At 41.8% G+C, this 19,005-nt stretch overlaps 1 protein-coding gene across 2 annotated transcripts in view; it reads left to right on the top strand.

The window, feature by feature from the left end:
* The window catches only part of slc22a15 (solute carrier family 22 member 15), a 58,925-nt gene that overhangs the window by 11,303 nt on the left and 28,617 nt on the right, over positions 1 to 19,005 (top strand). For both annotated transcript variants that reach the window (XM_080205408.1, XM_080205409.1), the window contains exons 2-5: positions 2,643 to 2,789; positions 8,217 to 8,349; positions 9,434 to 9,598; positions 10,836 to 10,965. In XM_080205408.1, the coding sequence (XP_080061534.1) occupies positions 2,643 to 2,789; positions 8,217 to 8,349; positions 9,434 to 9,598; positions 10,836 to 10,965 (575 nt within the window). The remainder of the gene's footprint in view (positions 1 to 2,642; positions 2,790 to 8,216; positions 8,350 to 9,433; positions 9,599 to 10,835; positions 10,966 to 19,005) is intronic.

Below are 19,005 nucleotides of genomic sequence, written 5' to 3'. Positions count from 1 at the left end.
GTTGGCATATTGAGGTGCAAATTTGGTCCCCATGGCTGTTCCATGTGTCTGGATGAAAAACTGGTTGTTGAAGGTGAAGACATTGTGGTCCAGGATAAAGCGGATGAGTTGTAAAATTGCATCTGGAAACTGGCAGTTGTCAGCATTGAGTACTGAGGCAGTCGCAGCAATACGCTGACAACTGCCAGTTTCCAGATGCAATTTTACAACTCATCCGCTTTATCCTGGACCACAATGTCTTCACCTTCAACAACCAGTTTTTCATCCAGACACATGGAACAGCCATGGGGACCAAATTTGCACCTCAATATGCCAACATCTTCATGCACAGGTTCGAACAAGACTTCTTCACTGCACAGAATCTTCAACCGATGCTGTACACTAGATACATCGATGACATTTTCTTCCTTTGGCCTCATGGTGAACAATCACTGAAACAACTATATGATGATATCAACAAGTTCCACCCCACCATCAGACTCACCATGGACTATTCCCCAGAATCAGTTGCATTCTTGGACACACGCATCTCCATTAAGGACGGTCACCTCAGCACCTCACTGTACCGCAAGCCCACAGACAATCTCACAATGCTCCACTTCTCCAGTTTCCACCCTAAACATGTTAAAGAAGCCATTCCCTATGGACAAGCCCTCCGTATACACAGGATTTGCTCAGATGAGGAGGATCGTGACAGACACCTCCAGACCCTGAAAGATGCCCTTGTAAGAACAGGATATGGTGCTCGACTCATAGATCGGCAGTTCCGATGCGCCACAGCGAAAAACCGCACCGATCTCCTCAGAAGGCAAACACAGGACACAGTGGACAGAGTACCCTTCGTCGTCCAGTACTTCCCCGGAGCGGAGAAGCTACGACATCTTCTCCGGAGTCTTCAACATATCATTGATGAAGACGAACATCTCACCAGGGCCATCCCCACACCCCCACTTCTTGCTTTCAGACAACCACACAACCTCAAACAGACCATTGTTCGCAGCAAACTACCCAGCCTCCAGGAGAACAGTGACCACAATACCACACAACCCTGTCACAGCAACCTCTGCAAGACATGCCGGATCATCGACATGGATACCATCATCACACGTGAGAATACCATCCACCAGGTACATGGTAAATACTCTTGCAACTCGGCCAACATTGTCTACCTGATACGTTGCAAGAAAGGATGTCCCGAAGCATGGTACATTGGGGAGACCATGCAGACGCTACGACAACGGATGAATGAACATCGCTCGACAGTCACCAGGTAAGACTGTTCCCTTCCTGTTGGCGAACACTTCAGTGGTCACGGGCATTCAGCCTCTGACCTTCGGGTAAGCATTCTCCAAGGCGGCCTTCACGACACACGACAGCGCAGAGTCGCTGAACAGAGACTGATAGCCAAGTTCCGCACACATGAGGACGGTCTCAACAGGGATCTTGGGTTCATGTCACACTATCTGTAACCCCCGTGACTTGCCTGGGTTTGCAAAACCTCACTTACTGTACTGTCTGGAGACAATACACATCTCTTTAAACTGTGATCAGTGCTCCTTCCACTCACATTATCAGCCACTTCAGGTCTTGAACAGCAGGTTAGGTGTAAGGATTCGCATTCTAATCAGTAATCTCTAAACTGTCTGTGCTTTATATGCTCTGTCTGAGGCCAGAACCCTCCATTCACCTGACGAAGAGGCAGTCCCCTCAAAAGCTTGTGAGTATATTATCAAATAAATAGGTTGGACTAAAACCTGGTGTTGTCAGACTTTTTACCCCATTTGTGTTCCCAGGGCTGCATCATATGGGGTGGGTTGAGCCTAACTGTGTGGGAAATTGGTGCAATGAGTATAACGGAGGGTTGTCAAATCTGGCTCTGTGGTGAGTTAAATAAGTACTTGCCACAAAGTTATGTAAGGGTACATGTGTTGTGTTTTGTTTAGCAGTTGGGAACTAATGGAGCAGGAGAAGAATAACCAGCTCCTCAAAGCAGTTCTCCCATTCAGTTGCATAGCTGTTGATCTGTACCTCATCTCCAATTTCTTGCCTTTGCTCCAATTCTTTTAATATCTAACAAAAATCCTGCATTCACAGATTTGAAAGCTTCGATATGTAGCTTTCTGGTGGGAGAGAGAGAGTTCTAACCTTTCTGTACCCTTTGTGTGAAGATGTACCTTCTGATGTTGCAATTGAAGAGCTGATTCTACTTCTAAGATTGTGGTATCTGGATTTTCTCAATGGAAATAGCTTCTCTACATCTAACTTATTGAATAGTTCTAACATTTCAATCACTCAACTTGGGTCACTGCTCATTCTTTTATATTCTACGAAGTACCAGCCAAGCTTATGCAATTTGTAAAATTAATCAATTTATTTTCCCATGTCTGTCCTATTAAATCCTTTTATCGTTTTAAACCCTTGGTTAAACCAAACTTCTGAACTCATTACTTTGCAGCAAATTTTGTCAGCAATTAAGTTATGTGGCTGTCACTGACCACCTGTAAATTGTCAAGATGCTCCTCAGATTGTGGGTGGTTTCCCCTGGTTGAGCAGGGCCAGGCTGGTGGCTGTAGGTAGGCTCATAGATAGTAAGTTTCATTCCCCGAGACGTAATGAGTTGATGTGATGTGTTTGCTTTGCAGATTTATATAGCCTGCCAATCGATGCTGATTGTACTAGTGGGAGCACAGCCTAAGTACAGGATAACCACACCAGAGGTGCCCAGTACGCATGAGGAGCTTGTCAAACACGTCGTATTTGAGGACGATTTCACCTCCATTGCGACTGAGGTAATTGAGCAATGTGATCCAGGTGGTGTAAAGTTGAACCTCCAGTTGAGTGATTTATCAGTAATATTAATACCTTGCCAGCCTTTTCTCTCTACTTCTTGCTTGCTTTGGGTGCAGTCCACATCTGCTGATCATCCTCTGGTATACCTTGCATTCATCCACTATTCCTTGAGTACCAGTGATTGTACAATCATCACAGCTGAACGAAAACTTACCCTCTTGATATAAGTATGTCTATATAAGGGGAAATTGGATAAGTAGATGAGGGAGAAAGGAATATTATTATATGCTGATAGAGTAAGATGAAGTGGCATGTCTGGGGCATGGACACTGAGGGCATTTGGGTTGAATGGCCTATTTCTGTGTTGCACACTCATTTAAATTTCCAACAGGCGTCAAATGGGAAGGAATCCCGGCTGATTACCTTTCCCTTAACAAGATTAATGTAGAGTCATCAAAGCACAGATTGAGATCAAATTTATGGCCAACTGGCCTGTAGAGCTCAGCTACTGACTGTACAAATCTGCTGAGGCATCAGAGGGGTCATTGCATTATTTAATTGAGTCTTGCATGAGAGAGAGGCTGGTCTTTGTTTGAGCAATGGATATTTGGCAGAATGTGAGCTTCCATGATTCGACAGGACTGGGACTGAGTGAAATTTGGGTGGTCCTCTTTAAGAGGTTGTCCTCATAAATCAACCCTGGAAATGAACCCAGAAATCAACCCTGGTTCAATGAGGAATGCAGGAGGGCATGCCAGGAACCTACTATTGATCATCAGTAAACTGATGGAAGGGGTCATCAACAGTGCAGTCAAGTAACACCTGCGCACTAACGCTTAGTTTGGATTCCACTAAAATCACTCAGCTCCTGAGCACATTACAGCCTTGGTTCAAACATGGATTAAAAACTCCTGAGCTGAAGTGAGGGTGACTTCCCGTGTCAGCAAGGTAGCATTTGACCAAGAGGAGCAAAACTGCAGTCAGTGGGAATCAGGGAAACGCTTTGCTGGTTGGGGTCAGACTTACCATAAAGCAAAATGGTTGTGCTTGTTGACGTTGTATCATCTCAGTAGGAGCCCCTCAGGATAGTGTCCTGGGCCTAACCATCTTCAGCTGCTTCAATGACCTTTCTTCCAGCATAAGGTCAGAAGTAGGTATGTTCCCTGATGCCTTCACAACGTTCATCACCATTTATGACTCCTCACATACTAAAGTAGTCCCATGTTCAAATGCAGCAAGACCTAGATAATATTCAGGCTTGGGCTGTAAAGTGGTAAGTAACATTTGACCATCTCTAACGAGAGAATCTAACGGTAGGACCTTGACATTCAATGGCATTGCTATCATTATCAACACCCAGGGAGTTACCAGTGACCAGAAACTGAACTGGACCTGCCATGTAAATATGGTGGCTACAAGAGCAGGTCAGAGGCTGGGAATTCTGTGGTGTGTATCTTGTTTCTTGGCTCTCCAAAGCCTGTCCACGATGTGCAAGGTGCAAGTTTGGAGAGCGATGGAATACTGTCCCTTGGCTTGATGGGTGCAGCTCCAACCACATTCTTGACAACATCCAGGGCAAAGCAGTCTGCTTGATTGGCACCCATTCGCAAACATTCACTCCCTCCACCACTGACTTGCAGTAGTCGCGGAGTGTACTATCTACAAGTTGCACAGTTGGAACTCACCATCCACACCCACAACCACTACCCATTTAGAAGGATAAAGGCAGCAAATGCTTGGAAACTCCACCACCTGAAACTTACCCTTCGAGCCATTCACCAGTGTGACTTGGAAATATATCACTGTTCCTTCACTGGGTCAAAATCCTGGAATTCCCCAAGAGCACTGTGGGTGTACCTACGCCTCAGGGACTGCAGTGGTTCAAGAAGGTGGCTCACTACTACCTCCTGAAGACAAGTAGAGATGGGCAATAAATGTTGGCCTAGCCAGTGATGTCCACGTCCAATAAAAAGTCAAATACACTATGCTCCATGGCTAATGGTAACAAATTGAAAGAAATGGAGTGCACTGCTGCACAGATTAATGGAGGGACATATGGGAATATTTTATACACCAGCTGTGATGATACTGTGCCTTTAAGAAATTATTTTAGTCATGTTTCTGTGCTGAATGTGTTTCTAGTCCCTTCCATTTTATCAGAGCCATTTTGTCTGGATCCAGTAGCAGCAAAATTATCTTAATTGTTGCAGTGTTTGTTTTAATCTGGACTCGTGCAGGATTCTGTTAGTTTGTGTTTTTCCCTGGGATATTGCATCGTAAGGTAAGGTCAAATGACTGGTACAGCTCGGCTTTCACAGAAAGTTCAAGGCAATCTGCTTTTTGACATCTTGAGAGAGAAGTTGCTTTCTCAGTATCTTTTGCTCTGGAGACTGAAATCTGTCAAAAAATAAGTCTTCATCTGCGATTCTATTGTTTGGGGGCGGAACTTTTCCCTGGAAGCTGCTGCATGCAAAGTAGAAGGCAATTGTCTGTTTGGATTACTCTCCAGAGGTGTCAAAGGCTGGCAATCTAGTACCCAAGTAAGCATCTTTGCTAACTGGTTCTGAAGAAGGGATTTATGTCTGTGTGGATAAAGCCGTGAGAAATGGTCATAGCTTGGAAAATCAAGATGTAGAATGAATTTGGGTAGAGATAAAGGCAAAATATTGTGGATGCTGGAACCTGAAACAAAAACACAACGCTGGAAAATCTCAACAGCTCTGACAGCATCTGTGGCGAGAGAATAGAGCTTACTTTGAATCTGGATGATCCTTCATCAGAGCTGCTCTGGCAAAGGGTTATCCTGACTCAAAATGTTGGCTCAGTGTTCTGTCCACGCACTGTCTCTGCACACCTGCTGAGATTTTTCCATCATTTTTTGTATTTGGTTAGAGATAAGATAGAAAAGGAGAAAAAAAAATCATTGGTGGGAGTAATTAATCGGGACTTTAATGCTTATCTCACTTCATGTGGAGATGTTGGCATTGGACTGTGGTAAGCACAGTAAGAAGTCTCACAACACCAGGTTAAAGTCCAACAGGTTTATTTGGCAGCACTAGCTTTTAGAGCCTCAAGCTCCTTCATCAGGTGAGTGAGGACTTGTGTTCACAAACAGGGTGTATAAAGACACCAACTCAATTTACAAGATAATGGTTGGAATTAGAGTATTTACAGTCATTCAATTACCTGTAAAAATCCAGTCTCACTTAAGATGGAGAATGAATCAAGAAATAGTGGAGGCTGTAAGAAAAGAGCTGCAGTAATATTGGGTAATTTTAATCTTTATATTGATTCGATGAATTAAATTGGCAAAGGTAGCCTGGAGAATGAGTTCATAGATTGCATTTGGCTCAGTTTCTTCGAACAATATGTTCTGTAATCAATTAAGGGAACAGGCTGTTTTAGATTTGGTAACATGTAGTGAGATCAGATTGGTTAGTGATCTTGTAGCAAATAATCCAGTGCTGCCGAAACTAAGATACTTAGGAAAGCAAATTATGAGGGGGATACAAAGACACTGAAAGGGATGTTGGATTTGTGGGTCCTACCATGGTCTCATCTGGACTCACCCATGAACACAGTGGCTACGGAGCAGGTCGGAGGCTAGGAGCACTGCGGCAAGTAACTTATCTCTTGACTCCTCAAAGCTTGTCCGCCATCCACAAGGCACAAGTCAGGAATGTGATGGAATACTCTCCACATGCCTGGATGAGTGCAGCTGTAACAACAGTTGAGAAGCTTGACACCATCCAGGACAAAGCAGCCCATTTTGGCACTCCATGCACCACCTTCAACATTCATTACCTCCATCACTGACGCACAGTGGCAGCCGTGTGTATCATATTCAAGATGCACAGCAGTAACTCAGCAAGGCTCCATCCACAACACCTTCCAAACCCAAGGCCTCTACCACCTAGAAGGACAAGGGCAGCAGATGCCACTACTTCCCCTTCCAAGCCACATCCCATTCTGACTTTGAAATATATCACCATTCCTTCACTGTCGCTGGGTCAAAATCCTGGAACTCTCTCCCTAACAGCATTGTGGGTATCCTTACACCACATGACCTGCAGTGGTTCAAGAAGGGAGTTCTCCTCCATCTTCTCATGAGTGGGCAGTCAATGCCCATATAGCCAGTGATGCCCCTATCCCATGAATGAATAATAAAAAATATGTTATATGAATGTGCAAAAATCTGGCAGATGGGGTATATAATATTGGAAAAATATGAAGTCCACTTTGATGGGAAAAATTAAAAAAAAAATAGAGTGGGTGCAGAATTCTGTAGTTTTAAAGAGGTCTGGATATTCTGATAATTGGGTGGTTCCAGACCACAGACTGGTAAGCAGGATGACTTACAGCTGTGGGGTGTAGCTTGGCTGAATGTTGGTCAAGGCAGCATCATCTGCCCTAAGTTTTAAAACTGTTTTTTAAGCTTTTACATGGTAGACAAGTGATACCTCAGTTGTATAAATCTCTGGTTAGATTGCATTTAGAGAAAATGCAGTCCAGACTGAAATGGGAGCTTGGAGAGTTAAATTATGAGCAATTTGTATGGACGATGGTTATATTTATTTGCGTACGAAAGATAAAGAGGTATTCAAGTTGAGGTGCTTAAGATAGTAAAGTTTGACGTGGTAGACAAAGGTACAGTTTCCTTTAATCGGGGACACCAAAGAAAGGAGCGCAATCTTAAAATTAACAACATTTCTATCACAAAAGGTGGTGGAAATCTGTAAATCCATTTTCAAAGGCTGTGACAATTAGAATTTTCAAGACTCTGATTAATAATTTGTGTTATGTTAAAGATGTTGAATGATGTCATGCGAAAGCAGATAAAATAAGTTGAGATTGAGTTATAGTCTAATTGATAGGATGTGCTTGTGAGGCTGGATCTTCCCAAAGAATAATTAATCCTTTTATTGCTGAAGGACTGGTGGCATTGATGCCTTTCCAATAGCTTCAGGCTGTGCAGGTAAAAGACCAGTCAGTGGTTGCTGCTGTCTGTGTGCTGCTTGCTGCACCTTGTGGTGTATACTCCATTTCCTTATTGTGTGCACAATGATGTGGTGTTGCCCTTGTTGCATGTGCCTTTGTGGCATTACGGTTGAAGTTGAGTTGAATGTCAGAGCTGCAGTGTACTTCCTATCTGGGGCACCCGGAGGAGACTGAGACAACATAAATGCACCCCAACTCCTTTAATGTTTCAGACCACTCATTGACAGAAATGGATGCACGAGCTGCCTGATTCTATCTAACATGTTTTTGGATTTTTCTGGTAATTTTACATTTTTGCTGAGATAGGCTTCTGTTCCTTGTGTGTTCTTTTGTTAATGTTTTCTCTCTGCACCCCAAATTACAAGTTAGACTGAGAGATTTAAATTGCTAATGAATTGTTACTTGCAGCTTTTTCTCTATATCAACAGTGGTACTTAATCAAGCAGGAAGCTTACAAAGTGAACTTGGCTGGATCCTTGTTCTTTGTCGGATTGCTTATTGGGAACATTCTGTTTGGACCCTTGTCTGACCGATTTGGCAGGAAACCAATCTTCCTCACAGGTAAAGATTAACGTAACCCGCTTATTAATTTATACCCACACTGGAATGTAAAAATGAGATTTATTTTTACCTGTGCAATTCCATCCATTTAATTAAATGTACAGGACTGCGATTTCGTCAACGGGTTGCATTTATAAAATGCCATTAACTTCAGAAAATGTTATTGATCAATATTTGATGGAGAGTCAGATAAGGAGATCTTAGCTTGGGTGTAGAGCTTGGTCAGAGAGAGAGGTGTTAAAGCACACCTTAATGGAAGAGCAGACGAGAGACAGAGACAGAGAAATTTGGGAAGTGATTTCCAGAGCTTGGGGCATTGGCAGTTGAAGGCACAACCACCAGTGGTGGAGTGGTTAAAATCTGGATCTTCAAGAGGCCTGAATCAGAGGAATGCAGATATCTGACAGGGTTGTAGGACCAGAGGAGGCTCCAAAAATAGGGAGAGACTTGAGGGATTTAGACATCAGGTTGAAAATTTAACTGAGGCCTAATATGAATTGGTGAGTGTGGAGCTGATGGGTGGACAGGGCTTGGAAAGAGGAATTTAGGATAGAAGCAGCAGCAATTTGGATGATGTGCAGAATGTTGGAGGCTGACCAGGAATGAATTTGAATAGTCAAATCTAGAGATAACAGATGCATGGAAGGTTTCAGCTACAGATAGACTGAGGCAGAGATGGAAATAGGCCCACGTGACTCCAGCTATCTGATAACAAACAAGGAACATCAGACTTTAGTTGGGCTTCACCTGAGCACTTTTCTCAAGCATCTCAAAGCATTAGCTAATTAATGAATTTCTCAACGGAATGTGCAGGCCATGCTTTTAAGTGGATGGAGTGATGTGGGCAATGAATTAATTATAGTCAGTTCTCCCTTCAGAAGAAGTCAGGAGTGGGTAATAGTTGGTGCTTGATCCCTTCCATGCTGCCCATCACCCAGTTGAACTACTTTCAAGGTCCAAGTCTTGGTTGAGCCCATTCCACAGAGCACAGATCAATACAGCTGGAATTGGACTCCTTGATCATTGAATGGTGTGGTCTGCTGAAGCAATTCTTCCAAACAACCTTCCTTTTTATTTCTTTCAGGTTTGTTCCTTGATGTGGTATTTGGGTTTATGACGGCAATCGCTCCAAACTATGAAGTCTTTGCTGTAAGCCGACTTCTTGTTGGGCTTGTGAATGGTGGCATGTCCCTAGTGGCATTTGTACTGACGCAGGAGTTTGTGGGAAAATCCTATTGGGCTTTGACAGGTGGGTGACTTTTCAGCAAAGTCTGTACCTCTGTTGCTTAGCTTTCTCAGCATCTTCCTTCAGCATCTCGAGTGGGGCAGTTGTTCTGTCTCTCTGGTAGTGTTTTAACCTTGTAATTTCATTTTTTTTCTCCCTGGAAAGGTGTCCAGAATGATATTGTCCCTGTAGTAGTCGATGAGAAAAGACCTGCAATGCTGCAGTTGGATGTTCTGATCATTTTTTCTCTCTGAATATGTGGAGAACATACTGGGATTCACTTGCAGATGAAGAATTTGCTGTATCAGCATGTTTTCTTTATTATTTGAAGATCAACGCTATTGAATTTATAACCATTTTGTAGATGTTTTTAACTGGAGCAAGATTACGGACATTGATGAAAGAGGTTGACAAATGCAGGTCCAGATAGATCATTATAAGTGTATATTGTATTTATTGGGCAGGATTATTTAATAGCAGTGTTATAAACAGTAGAAGCTTTGGTTGATTAGTTCTTTGTTGATCAGAAGTGGCCAGATGACCACTTAATATGTATGTATTTAATATTGAAGAAGAATTGCATTGGAATATATGTGCATAAATCATTGAAAGTGGAAAGTCAGGTTGAGAAATTTGGAGAAAAGAGTACGGGGGCCTGGACTTTATAAATGGATACAGAGAATATAAAAACAAGAAAGTTATAAATCGTAATAAAACAGTGGTTTGGCTTCATGGAGTATTGTGTCCAATCTTGGACATCACATGATGTGATAGCTTTACAGAGTGTACCAAAAGGCACCATGAGAATAATTCCAAGATGAAGGACTTAAGGTACCTGGATAAATTGGAGAAGCTGGGGTTGTTCTCCTTAAAGACGAGGAGAGCTGATGGAGGCATTCAAAATCATGAGGGGTCCAGGCAGAGAAGTTAGAGAGAAATTGGCAGAAAGCTTGAGAGCCAGCATTCACTGAGTTTTAGTTCTTATGCCAATCATCTGCGGCAAGCTGAAAAACGTATTTGTTATGCAGCAAGTGTTTAGGATCAGGAATGCACAGCCCAAGAGTGAGAGGGAGGCTTTCAACTGTGGCTTTCAAAAGAAACTTGGATAAGCATTGAAGGAAAAAAAGTGCAAGATCAAGGGAAATGGATTAGCTGAGTGGTTCTTGCAAAGACCTGCCATGAAAAAGTTGGCCCAAATGGCCTGCTGTGCTGTACCAATTCTGTGATTCCTCATATTATAAATTCTGTTTTTTTTATGCAGGATCACTCACCAATTTAGTGTTTGCAGTTGGAATTGCTGCTTTCTCTGTTATTGGCTATTACATCAGAGACTGGCGTATCCTTGCTGCTGTAGCCAATTGTCCCGGAGTGGTGTTTTTCCTTCTTTTCATGTGAGTTCTTATTTAAATCCTTAAACTGAGAAGTCTAACTAATATTACATTTTTGGAGAATAATTGTGAGTGAATTGGATACAAGCAGAACTGGAGTAAATCTAATTATGAATTTACATAATGCAGCATAAAGACCTTGTAAGTAGTGGCATTTTTCTTCCTGGGCACTGTACAGAAAATTGAGTGTCATGTTTGTTAGGATTGCAGAAGATTCACTGTCTTAAACATGAGATACTTGGTAGCATCCTTTCTAAGTCAAACCTCTGGGTTATTGGGACAGTGCATTGAGGGGTTTGCCTGCAATGTTGGGTTTCAAAGCCAGAACGTAATCCAGGCTGATGTGGAGCTTTGCAGGGTGTGGAGTCGAGCCACCAGATTTCTTAACTTTAGTCAGCTTTGGGCTGAGACACATTTGCAAATGTGCAGAAGGAAAGAGTGGCAACTGAAATGGGAGGAGTTGTGTTAGAGAAGGCCAGAGTGCTGAAGACCTGCTTTGAGGCCTGCATCAGCACTGAGATTCTGCACACAGTCATTAAAAGGGTACTGGCTAGCTGAGTTTTTCCGTTCTCTCCCCACCCTTCCCAAAACAGGAATTAGAGGACAGCACTCAGCTTTGGAGAAATTCGGAGTTTGGAATCTCATAAAAAAGTGAGTTAATCAAAAAGGTTAGGAGCAGATAAGGAAAGATGTGAGAGAGCATCAGGGGAAAATATGAAAAGAAACACCAAAACATTTTACTAAGAGCAGTAGTTTAGTTTTAAAAGTGAGATGGATCACCTGAGAATAGAAGATTGCCATTCTAGGTGATTAAATTGTGATAAGGATATTTAATAAATATATCTTATGAGAACATGAGTGGACCATTTAATTCCCACAGCTTTTGTACTATTCAATTAGAGCATGGCTGACTGTCTAAAATTACATTCAATTAAGAATATAAGAATTAGGAGCAGGAGTAGGCCTTGAGCCTACTCCATGATTCAATGCAATCATGACTAATCTCCACTCTCCTGCCCTTTGCCCATAACCCTTCAACCCATAACTAATTAAAAATCTGTCTATCCCTTCCTTAATGTCCCAGCATCCACAGCACTCAGGGATAGTGAATTCCACAGACACGCAATCCATTGAGAGAAGTAATAAATCTGCTACCCCTTATCCTAAAACCTCTCATTCTGCATTTCCCCACAAGAGGAATTATCCTCTCTATATCTAGTTTATCAATCCCCATTATCATCTTGTATACCTCAGTTAGATCTCTTCTCATTCTTCTAAACTCCAGGGACTATAGATCTAAACTGCTCAGTCTTTCTTCATAAGCCACACTCCTCATCTTTGGAATCAATCAAGTGAATCTCCTCTGAACTGCCTCCAAATCAATTACATTCCTCCTCAAGTAAGGGGACCAAAACTGCACACAGTACTCTGGTTGGCCTCACTCATGTTTTGTACAGTTGCAGCAACACTTTTATATTCTATTCCTTTAGCTATAAATGTCAAAATTCCATTTGTCTTCCTTAATAGCTGCTGTACCTGCATACTAGTATTTTGCAGTTCATGCATGAGGACACCAGAACCCTCTGCAGTGAAGCACTCTGAAGTTTCTCTCCATTTAGATAATAAATTGCCTTTCTATTAATCTCATACTTATCCATTTCAAACCCCATCTGCCACATTTAGGCTCACTAACTTAACCTATCCATATATTTGTAAATTTCTAATTTCCTCATTGCAACTTATTATCCCACCTATATTTGTGACATCTGCAAGTGTGGCTATTGTAGCTTCTATCCCTGCATCCAAGTCATTAATATAGATTTTAAATAGTTGGAGCCTGATGCAGAACCCTGTGATACCCCACTAGTTATATCTTGCCAACCTGATAATGACCCATTTATCTTGACTCTCTCTGTAGCCAGTCCTCTACCCAAGCTAATAAATTTCTAGAATCTTAGAATCCCAACAATGCAGAAGGAGGCCATTTGGCCTATCGAGTCTGCACTCAACTACAATCCCACCCAGGCCCTATTCACATAACCTCGCATATTTATCCTGCTAACACAATGGTCAATTTATCATGGCCAGTCAATCTAATCCACACACCTTTGGTCTGTGGGAGGAAACCGGAGCATCCGGAGGAAACCCACACAGGCATAAGGCATGGGGAGAACGTGCAAACTCCACACAGTCAGTGACCCAAGGCCAGAATTGAACCTGGGTTCCTGGTGCTGAGAGGCAGCAGTACTAACCACCGCACCACCCTTATCCCCATGTGATTTCACCTTATGTATTAACCTTTCATGCAGCACCTTATCTAGTGCCTTCTAGAAATGCAGGTACACTACATCTACAGGATTTCCTTTATCCACTTTGCTTGTTACATCTTCAAAGGACACTAGCAAATTAGTCAAATCCAACTTCATCAGTCCGTGCTGACTGATGGATTGTGTTTTGACTTTCCAGATGCCCTATTATTATTTCCTTAATAATGGATTCTAACAGTTTCCCAATGACAGATGTTAAACTAAGTGGTCTATAGTTCCCTATTTTCTGCCTCCCTCCCTTTTTGAATAATTAGCATTTTTCCAATCCACTGGAACCTTTTCTGCATACAAGGACCTTTGGAATATTAATTGCAACTGTCACTTCCTTTGAGGCCATCAGGACTTATCTGCCTTCAATCCCAATAGTTTGCTCATTATTTAGTCTCTAGTGATAAGGCTTGTTCTATGTTCTGCCCCCTCTATAAACTCTGCATTACCTGTTACTATTCACAGACAGTATAGGCCAGTTAATCCAACTCAATCAGCTCAGAGGAACAGAGGGTTCTGGGTGTGCTTGTCCACAGATTCTTGAAGACGGCAGGACAGGTTAATAACACAATTAAGAAGGCATATGGGACCCTTGTTCTTTTAAGTCATGGCATAAATGATAAGAGCAGGGAGGTAAGGTTGGAGCTGTAGGTTAGGTCACAGCTAGAGTATTGTGTGCAGTTCTGGTCACCTCTCTGTAGGAAAGATGTGATTGCACTGGAGAGGGTGCAGAGGAAATTCATCAGGATGTTGCCTGGGATGGATCATTGAGCTATAAGGAGAGACTGAATAGGCTGAGATTGTTTTCTTTAGAGCAGAGGAAACAGTGTGTATCTGATTATGGATGGAGTAGAAAGCAGCTGTTCTCCTTAGGTCGAGGTCATTAACAAGGGGGCATAATTTTAAGGTGACGGGTTTAGAGGAGATTTGAGGAAAATGTTTTTCACCCAAAGGTTGGTGGGAGTCTGGAATGCACTGCTTGGGAGGGTAGTAGAGGGAGGAAACTTCCAACCTTTAAAAAAACACATGCATAAGCACATGCAATGTCATAATATTTGAGACTGTGGGCCAAGTGCTGGAAAGTGGGATTAGCGTAGGTTTGTTGGTGCAGACTAGGTGGGCTGAAGGGCTCTTCAGTACAGTATGACTCTATATCAGTGCTAGTCTGTGCTGGTGTTGATGTTCCATATGAGCTGTTTTGACACTTCTGTGTGAAGAAATGCACCTTGACGAAACCCTTAATAGCTTGCTCTAATTTTAAGATTGTGCCCCTTCTTCCGAACGCAACTGAAGAAAATAGTTTCTATCCTCTCAAATCCCTTAATCATCGTAAACACCACAATTAGATAACCCCTGAATCTTTGATACTTGAGGGAATATAAACCTGGTCTATGCATCTTGCCCTCATAATTTAATCCCATCATCATTTTGGCAAATCTGCAGTCCACTACCTCCAAGACCACCATATCCTTCCAGTGGTGCAGTGCTCAGAACTGAAAACATTTCGTCTAAAAGAGCTTTCATTAACCTTTCTGTAAAGAGAGGAAGGTTGAACCCTGAAATGGTTAAGAACAGATGGATAAAGGAACTGTTACTCGACTAAAAATCATTTGTGAACCAAATTAATATTTCTGGTTTTAATTATTCCCTCATTCCTTGATTAAAATCCACCCGCATCTCATTTATCAGACGCTTGATGTCATTCGGTCTCTGAATATTGCCACTTTCCCCAAGGCATTCAGCTTTCCTCCAAAGCTTGATGATATTCCAGCTTAACTTCCTATTTTTCATACATTCATCACCAATTGTAAGTGGGAATAAAATGGTCCAGGGATTTTCCTTTCTGGCATTTTGCTGGGTTCAATGACCATTAATTTCCTGTTTACTTATTTATGATTCTATTTGCTATGTTTTCTTTTGTTACTTCTCCATATAAACTCTAGTTAGAAGGGTTGTCACTTGCCTTTTAAAGTGCAGTTTTATTGTTGTTTTTCAATCCTAGTAAATGTAATTTGGCAAGATATTAAATCACTCCTTGTACATTGAGGTTGAATCACCTAATTTAACAATACATTTGCCATGTTCTGTACAATAAATGTCAACTTCACAGAACTGTAGTTCCCAGACTCCTGATTAGCGCTCTATTAAAAATAACGATTGTATTTAGTGTTTTTGAATCTTGCATTTAATGAGTTGTGGCATAGCTCCTCAAGCTAGTCCTAAAATTTAATTGGTTCATGTCTGACCTGTATCTTAACCCTACTTACCAACATTTGTTCCATTATTCTTCGATTTTGTTTTGCTGGTTAAGGGTATTAACGATTTTAATTTATCCCCAACCTCAGCAGGTTTCTGCCCAAAAAAAGAGCTTGAGGAAGAACTATTTTCTGACATTACAAATGGTGGTTAGGTGCATTGGCCGTGCTAACTTCCGCATCAATGTACCCGAACTGGAGTTCAGTGGAGTGTGGTGACTAGGGGATTTTCACAGTAACTTCATTGCAGTGTTAATGTAAGCCTACTTGTGACACTAATAAATAAAACTTAATTTTAAATTTAACCTGGACTGGACTAGCTATAACTTTAAGATTCTGCTCCACTGTTCTGGACTGCCCCCACTAACTCACCAAAGGAGAGAGTGTGGAGGCAGAAGGGGTAGTATTCTTCATGAATACTTTGTTGTTTTACACAAAGGCTGTGTTTATTTTTGCTGGAACACCATGGGGAGCACTTCCTACATGTGCGTCGAGGCAGTGCCAACCATGTAAGCGAGAGCTGTTTTTAAGTTTAGTTGGTGTCTTGTGATTCATTTTATCATTCGTAACAAGACAGAGATTATGATGCAACCTGAAACCTGGTATTAGGGAATAAATTGAATCAGAATCATGTTTGGATTGACAGTTCTTTAAATGTTCTGTTCATTTCCCATTCATTTTTATTACAAATTTCGTTAGAAGTACATTGGGGTATTTTTTTTTAATAGGACTTTTTAAATTTGCTGTCAAAAAGTCTTTGAGAAGCATCAACATATATGAGTTGACTCCATCTTGCATTATTTATTGACATTTATTATTTCACAAATGATTATATTCTTTGGTAGCTAGGCTGTACCAGGATATAGTTTTTATGATTATAGTACCTGCCAAAAGGGCCTTTATTCACAATTTTTCACTGCTTTGAATTAAAACAAAATTAATAAATAATATGTATTAAATAGTAAAACATTGCATAATGTGGGTGTAAAGATGCTCGTTCACTAGCTTAGGAAAAACACAACTCATTTATTTACAGGTTAAAACTGTACAGAAGCTTGTGGCTGCAGTCAGTCCCGAGAGGACTCTGAATGCAGAAGCCCGTGTTCAGCAGGCTGATTCCTCACACTGCTCCCTGGTTGGTTTCCTGGGTTAGGTGACCCTTACTCTATAGAATGACCTTTAAAGGGACAATCACCTCAGTGGGGCTTGAAGTAACTCTGGGTTGGATTTGATGTTTCTTATACACACGTGCACTGTTTGTAACTGGGACTGTCTGAATGTGAGCAGTGACTTGATAATTTGCCTGTGTAAGGTGTGCAATAATACAAGAGAGGTGACAGTGCAGCAACTCCTGAGCTCCTTTTGAGCACATTGTCACTGAACATAGTATTCTGTGTGCAAGTTGTCCAAGTTTCTCTGTGGTAATTGACATATAAGCAGAACCCACGCTTCTCATGAGCTGCTGGGCCTTCAATTACCTGCCTGTTGTTCTATAATTACCCTGGAATGTTCCTGGATCTCTTGCAAGAGTAACATTGAATTCTGGTTCTTGGATTTTAAATCCACTCAATAAGAATGGCCCGTTTTGTGTCACCCGGCACTTTATTGTGTATTCTGTGTTCAGCCTCTGACATAATGAAGTTTATTTGTATCTGTACATGGGAACAATTGGAAGTGCTTATTTTGTTTTCAAGACTGTTCAATAAAGAGAGCCCTATTAACTAGCCAGGCTGTGCAGGAATTGGCACTTGCGTAACACTGATGTTCTTGCCGGCCACCAGAAATGCACCAGCAAGAGTTCCACAGGGTTGGCTGCTGCAGAGTGGGCTGAATGCACGTGCGCATCCATTCTTGACATCGTTACAGTCGCCAGCAAGAGTTGCAATGTTTCACAATGGCCACGGATGAAGCAGACGTTGTAGTTTCAGGAGAGGCGTGAAAAGTCGATGGGATTATCAAAATCGGGGGGTGGGGGGATGGATATTAAAGTTTTTAGCATCCTTGCAAGTGTATAAATAACCAGGTGAAATGTATCCCAGGCTGCAAAGGGAAGAAATAGCAGAGACTCTGATCATCATTTTCCAATCCTCTCTGGCTACAGGCATGACGCTGGAGGACTGCCAACATTGTGCCGCTGTTTAAAATGGGAAGAAGGGATAGCCGAGTAATTGTAGGTCAGTCAGCTTAACCTCGGTGGTGGGAAAATTATTGGAAAAAGTTCTGACAGACAGTATAAATCATCATTTAGAAAGACATGGATTAATCAAGAACATCAGCATGGATTTGTTAAGGTAAGGTCACATCTGACCATCTTGATTGAATTTTCTGAGGAGGTAAAACAAAGTGTCCCTCGTGGTACACGATTGATGTAAAGTACATGGATTTCTAGCAAGGTTTTTTTGACAAGGTTCCATATGGTCGACTGCCCGAAAATTCAAAGCTTAGGATCCAAGCAAAAGGGCAAGATGGATCCAGAATTGGCTCAGTGGCTTTTTGTGGTATGTACCAATGATTTTGACTTAAATGTAAGTGACATGATAAAGAGATTTGCAGTTGATATGATTGATAGCTGAAAGAAGGGAAGAAAGCTGCAGGAAGGTATAAATGGATTGGTCAGCTGTGTGGGGAAGTGGCAATGTGGAAATGTGTGAGATAATACCTTTGGGGAAGGCAAACAATGCAAGCAAATACACAATCAAATTCTTTGAAGTGGTGGCAGAACAGGAGGGTCCTTGGTGTGTGGGTCCAATCGCTGAAGGTAGCAACACAGTTAAATAGGGTGCTTAGAAAGAAATATGGATATTTTCCTTTATTGGCTGAGGCAGAAGAGAAGGGAGGTTATGATGTAGCTGCCTTGAACTCTAGATGTACCACAGCTGGATTAATGTGTACTGTTCTGCTTATATTACAGGAAGGATGCAATCACATTCGGCGGGGGGTGTCATTGAGGAGATTTACATGAATGGTGCTAGGAATGGTGATTTTAAGCTATGAGGAAAGATTGGATAAATTGGGTTTTGATTCCTTTGGAACAGAGGAGGCTGAGGAGTGTGCAAAGTTATGGCCCCCCTTTTTAGAGTGGCGAGGAAGGACATAATTCTGTTAGCAGAGAGTTCAATAACCAAGGGGCAGAAGAATTTGAGGGGAATTGAGCAGAAAGTTTTTCACGGAGGAGGTAGTGGCACCCTGAAAATTGAAAGGGCAATGGGGGCAGAAATCCTCAGTGCGTTTAAAAATTTAATGGAAATGCACTTGAATTGCTGTAGCCTATCGGGCTATGGACTGGGAATGTTGGATAAGGCTCTTTTGACCAGCAGATCCATGATGAGCTAAATAACTACCTTCTGGGTTGTACATGTTCTATGTTTCTATCTGCCCTTTAACATTGTTTGACCATTTTAAACATCTCAGCTAGATCACCCCTTATTCTGCTGAAGTAGTAAATTTTGTAAACTTAGAAAAAATTCTTCATT

The sequence above is a fragment of the Carcharhinus amblyrhynchos genome, chromosome 17 (genome assembly GCF_965287045.1).
Source record: "Carcharhinus amblyrhynchos chromosome 17, sCarAmb.v2.hapA, whole genome shotgun sequence".
Classification (NCBI taxonomy): domain Eukaryota; kingdom Metazoa; phylum Chordata; class Chondrichthyes; order Carcharhiniformes; family Carcharhinidae; genus Carcharhinus; species Carcharhinus amblyrhynchos.
This window is presented reverse-complemented; position numbering and strand designations above follow the sequence as displayed.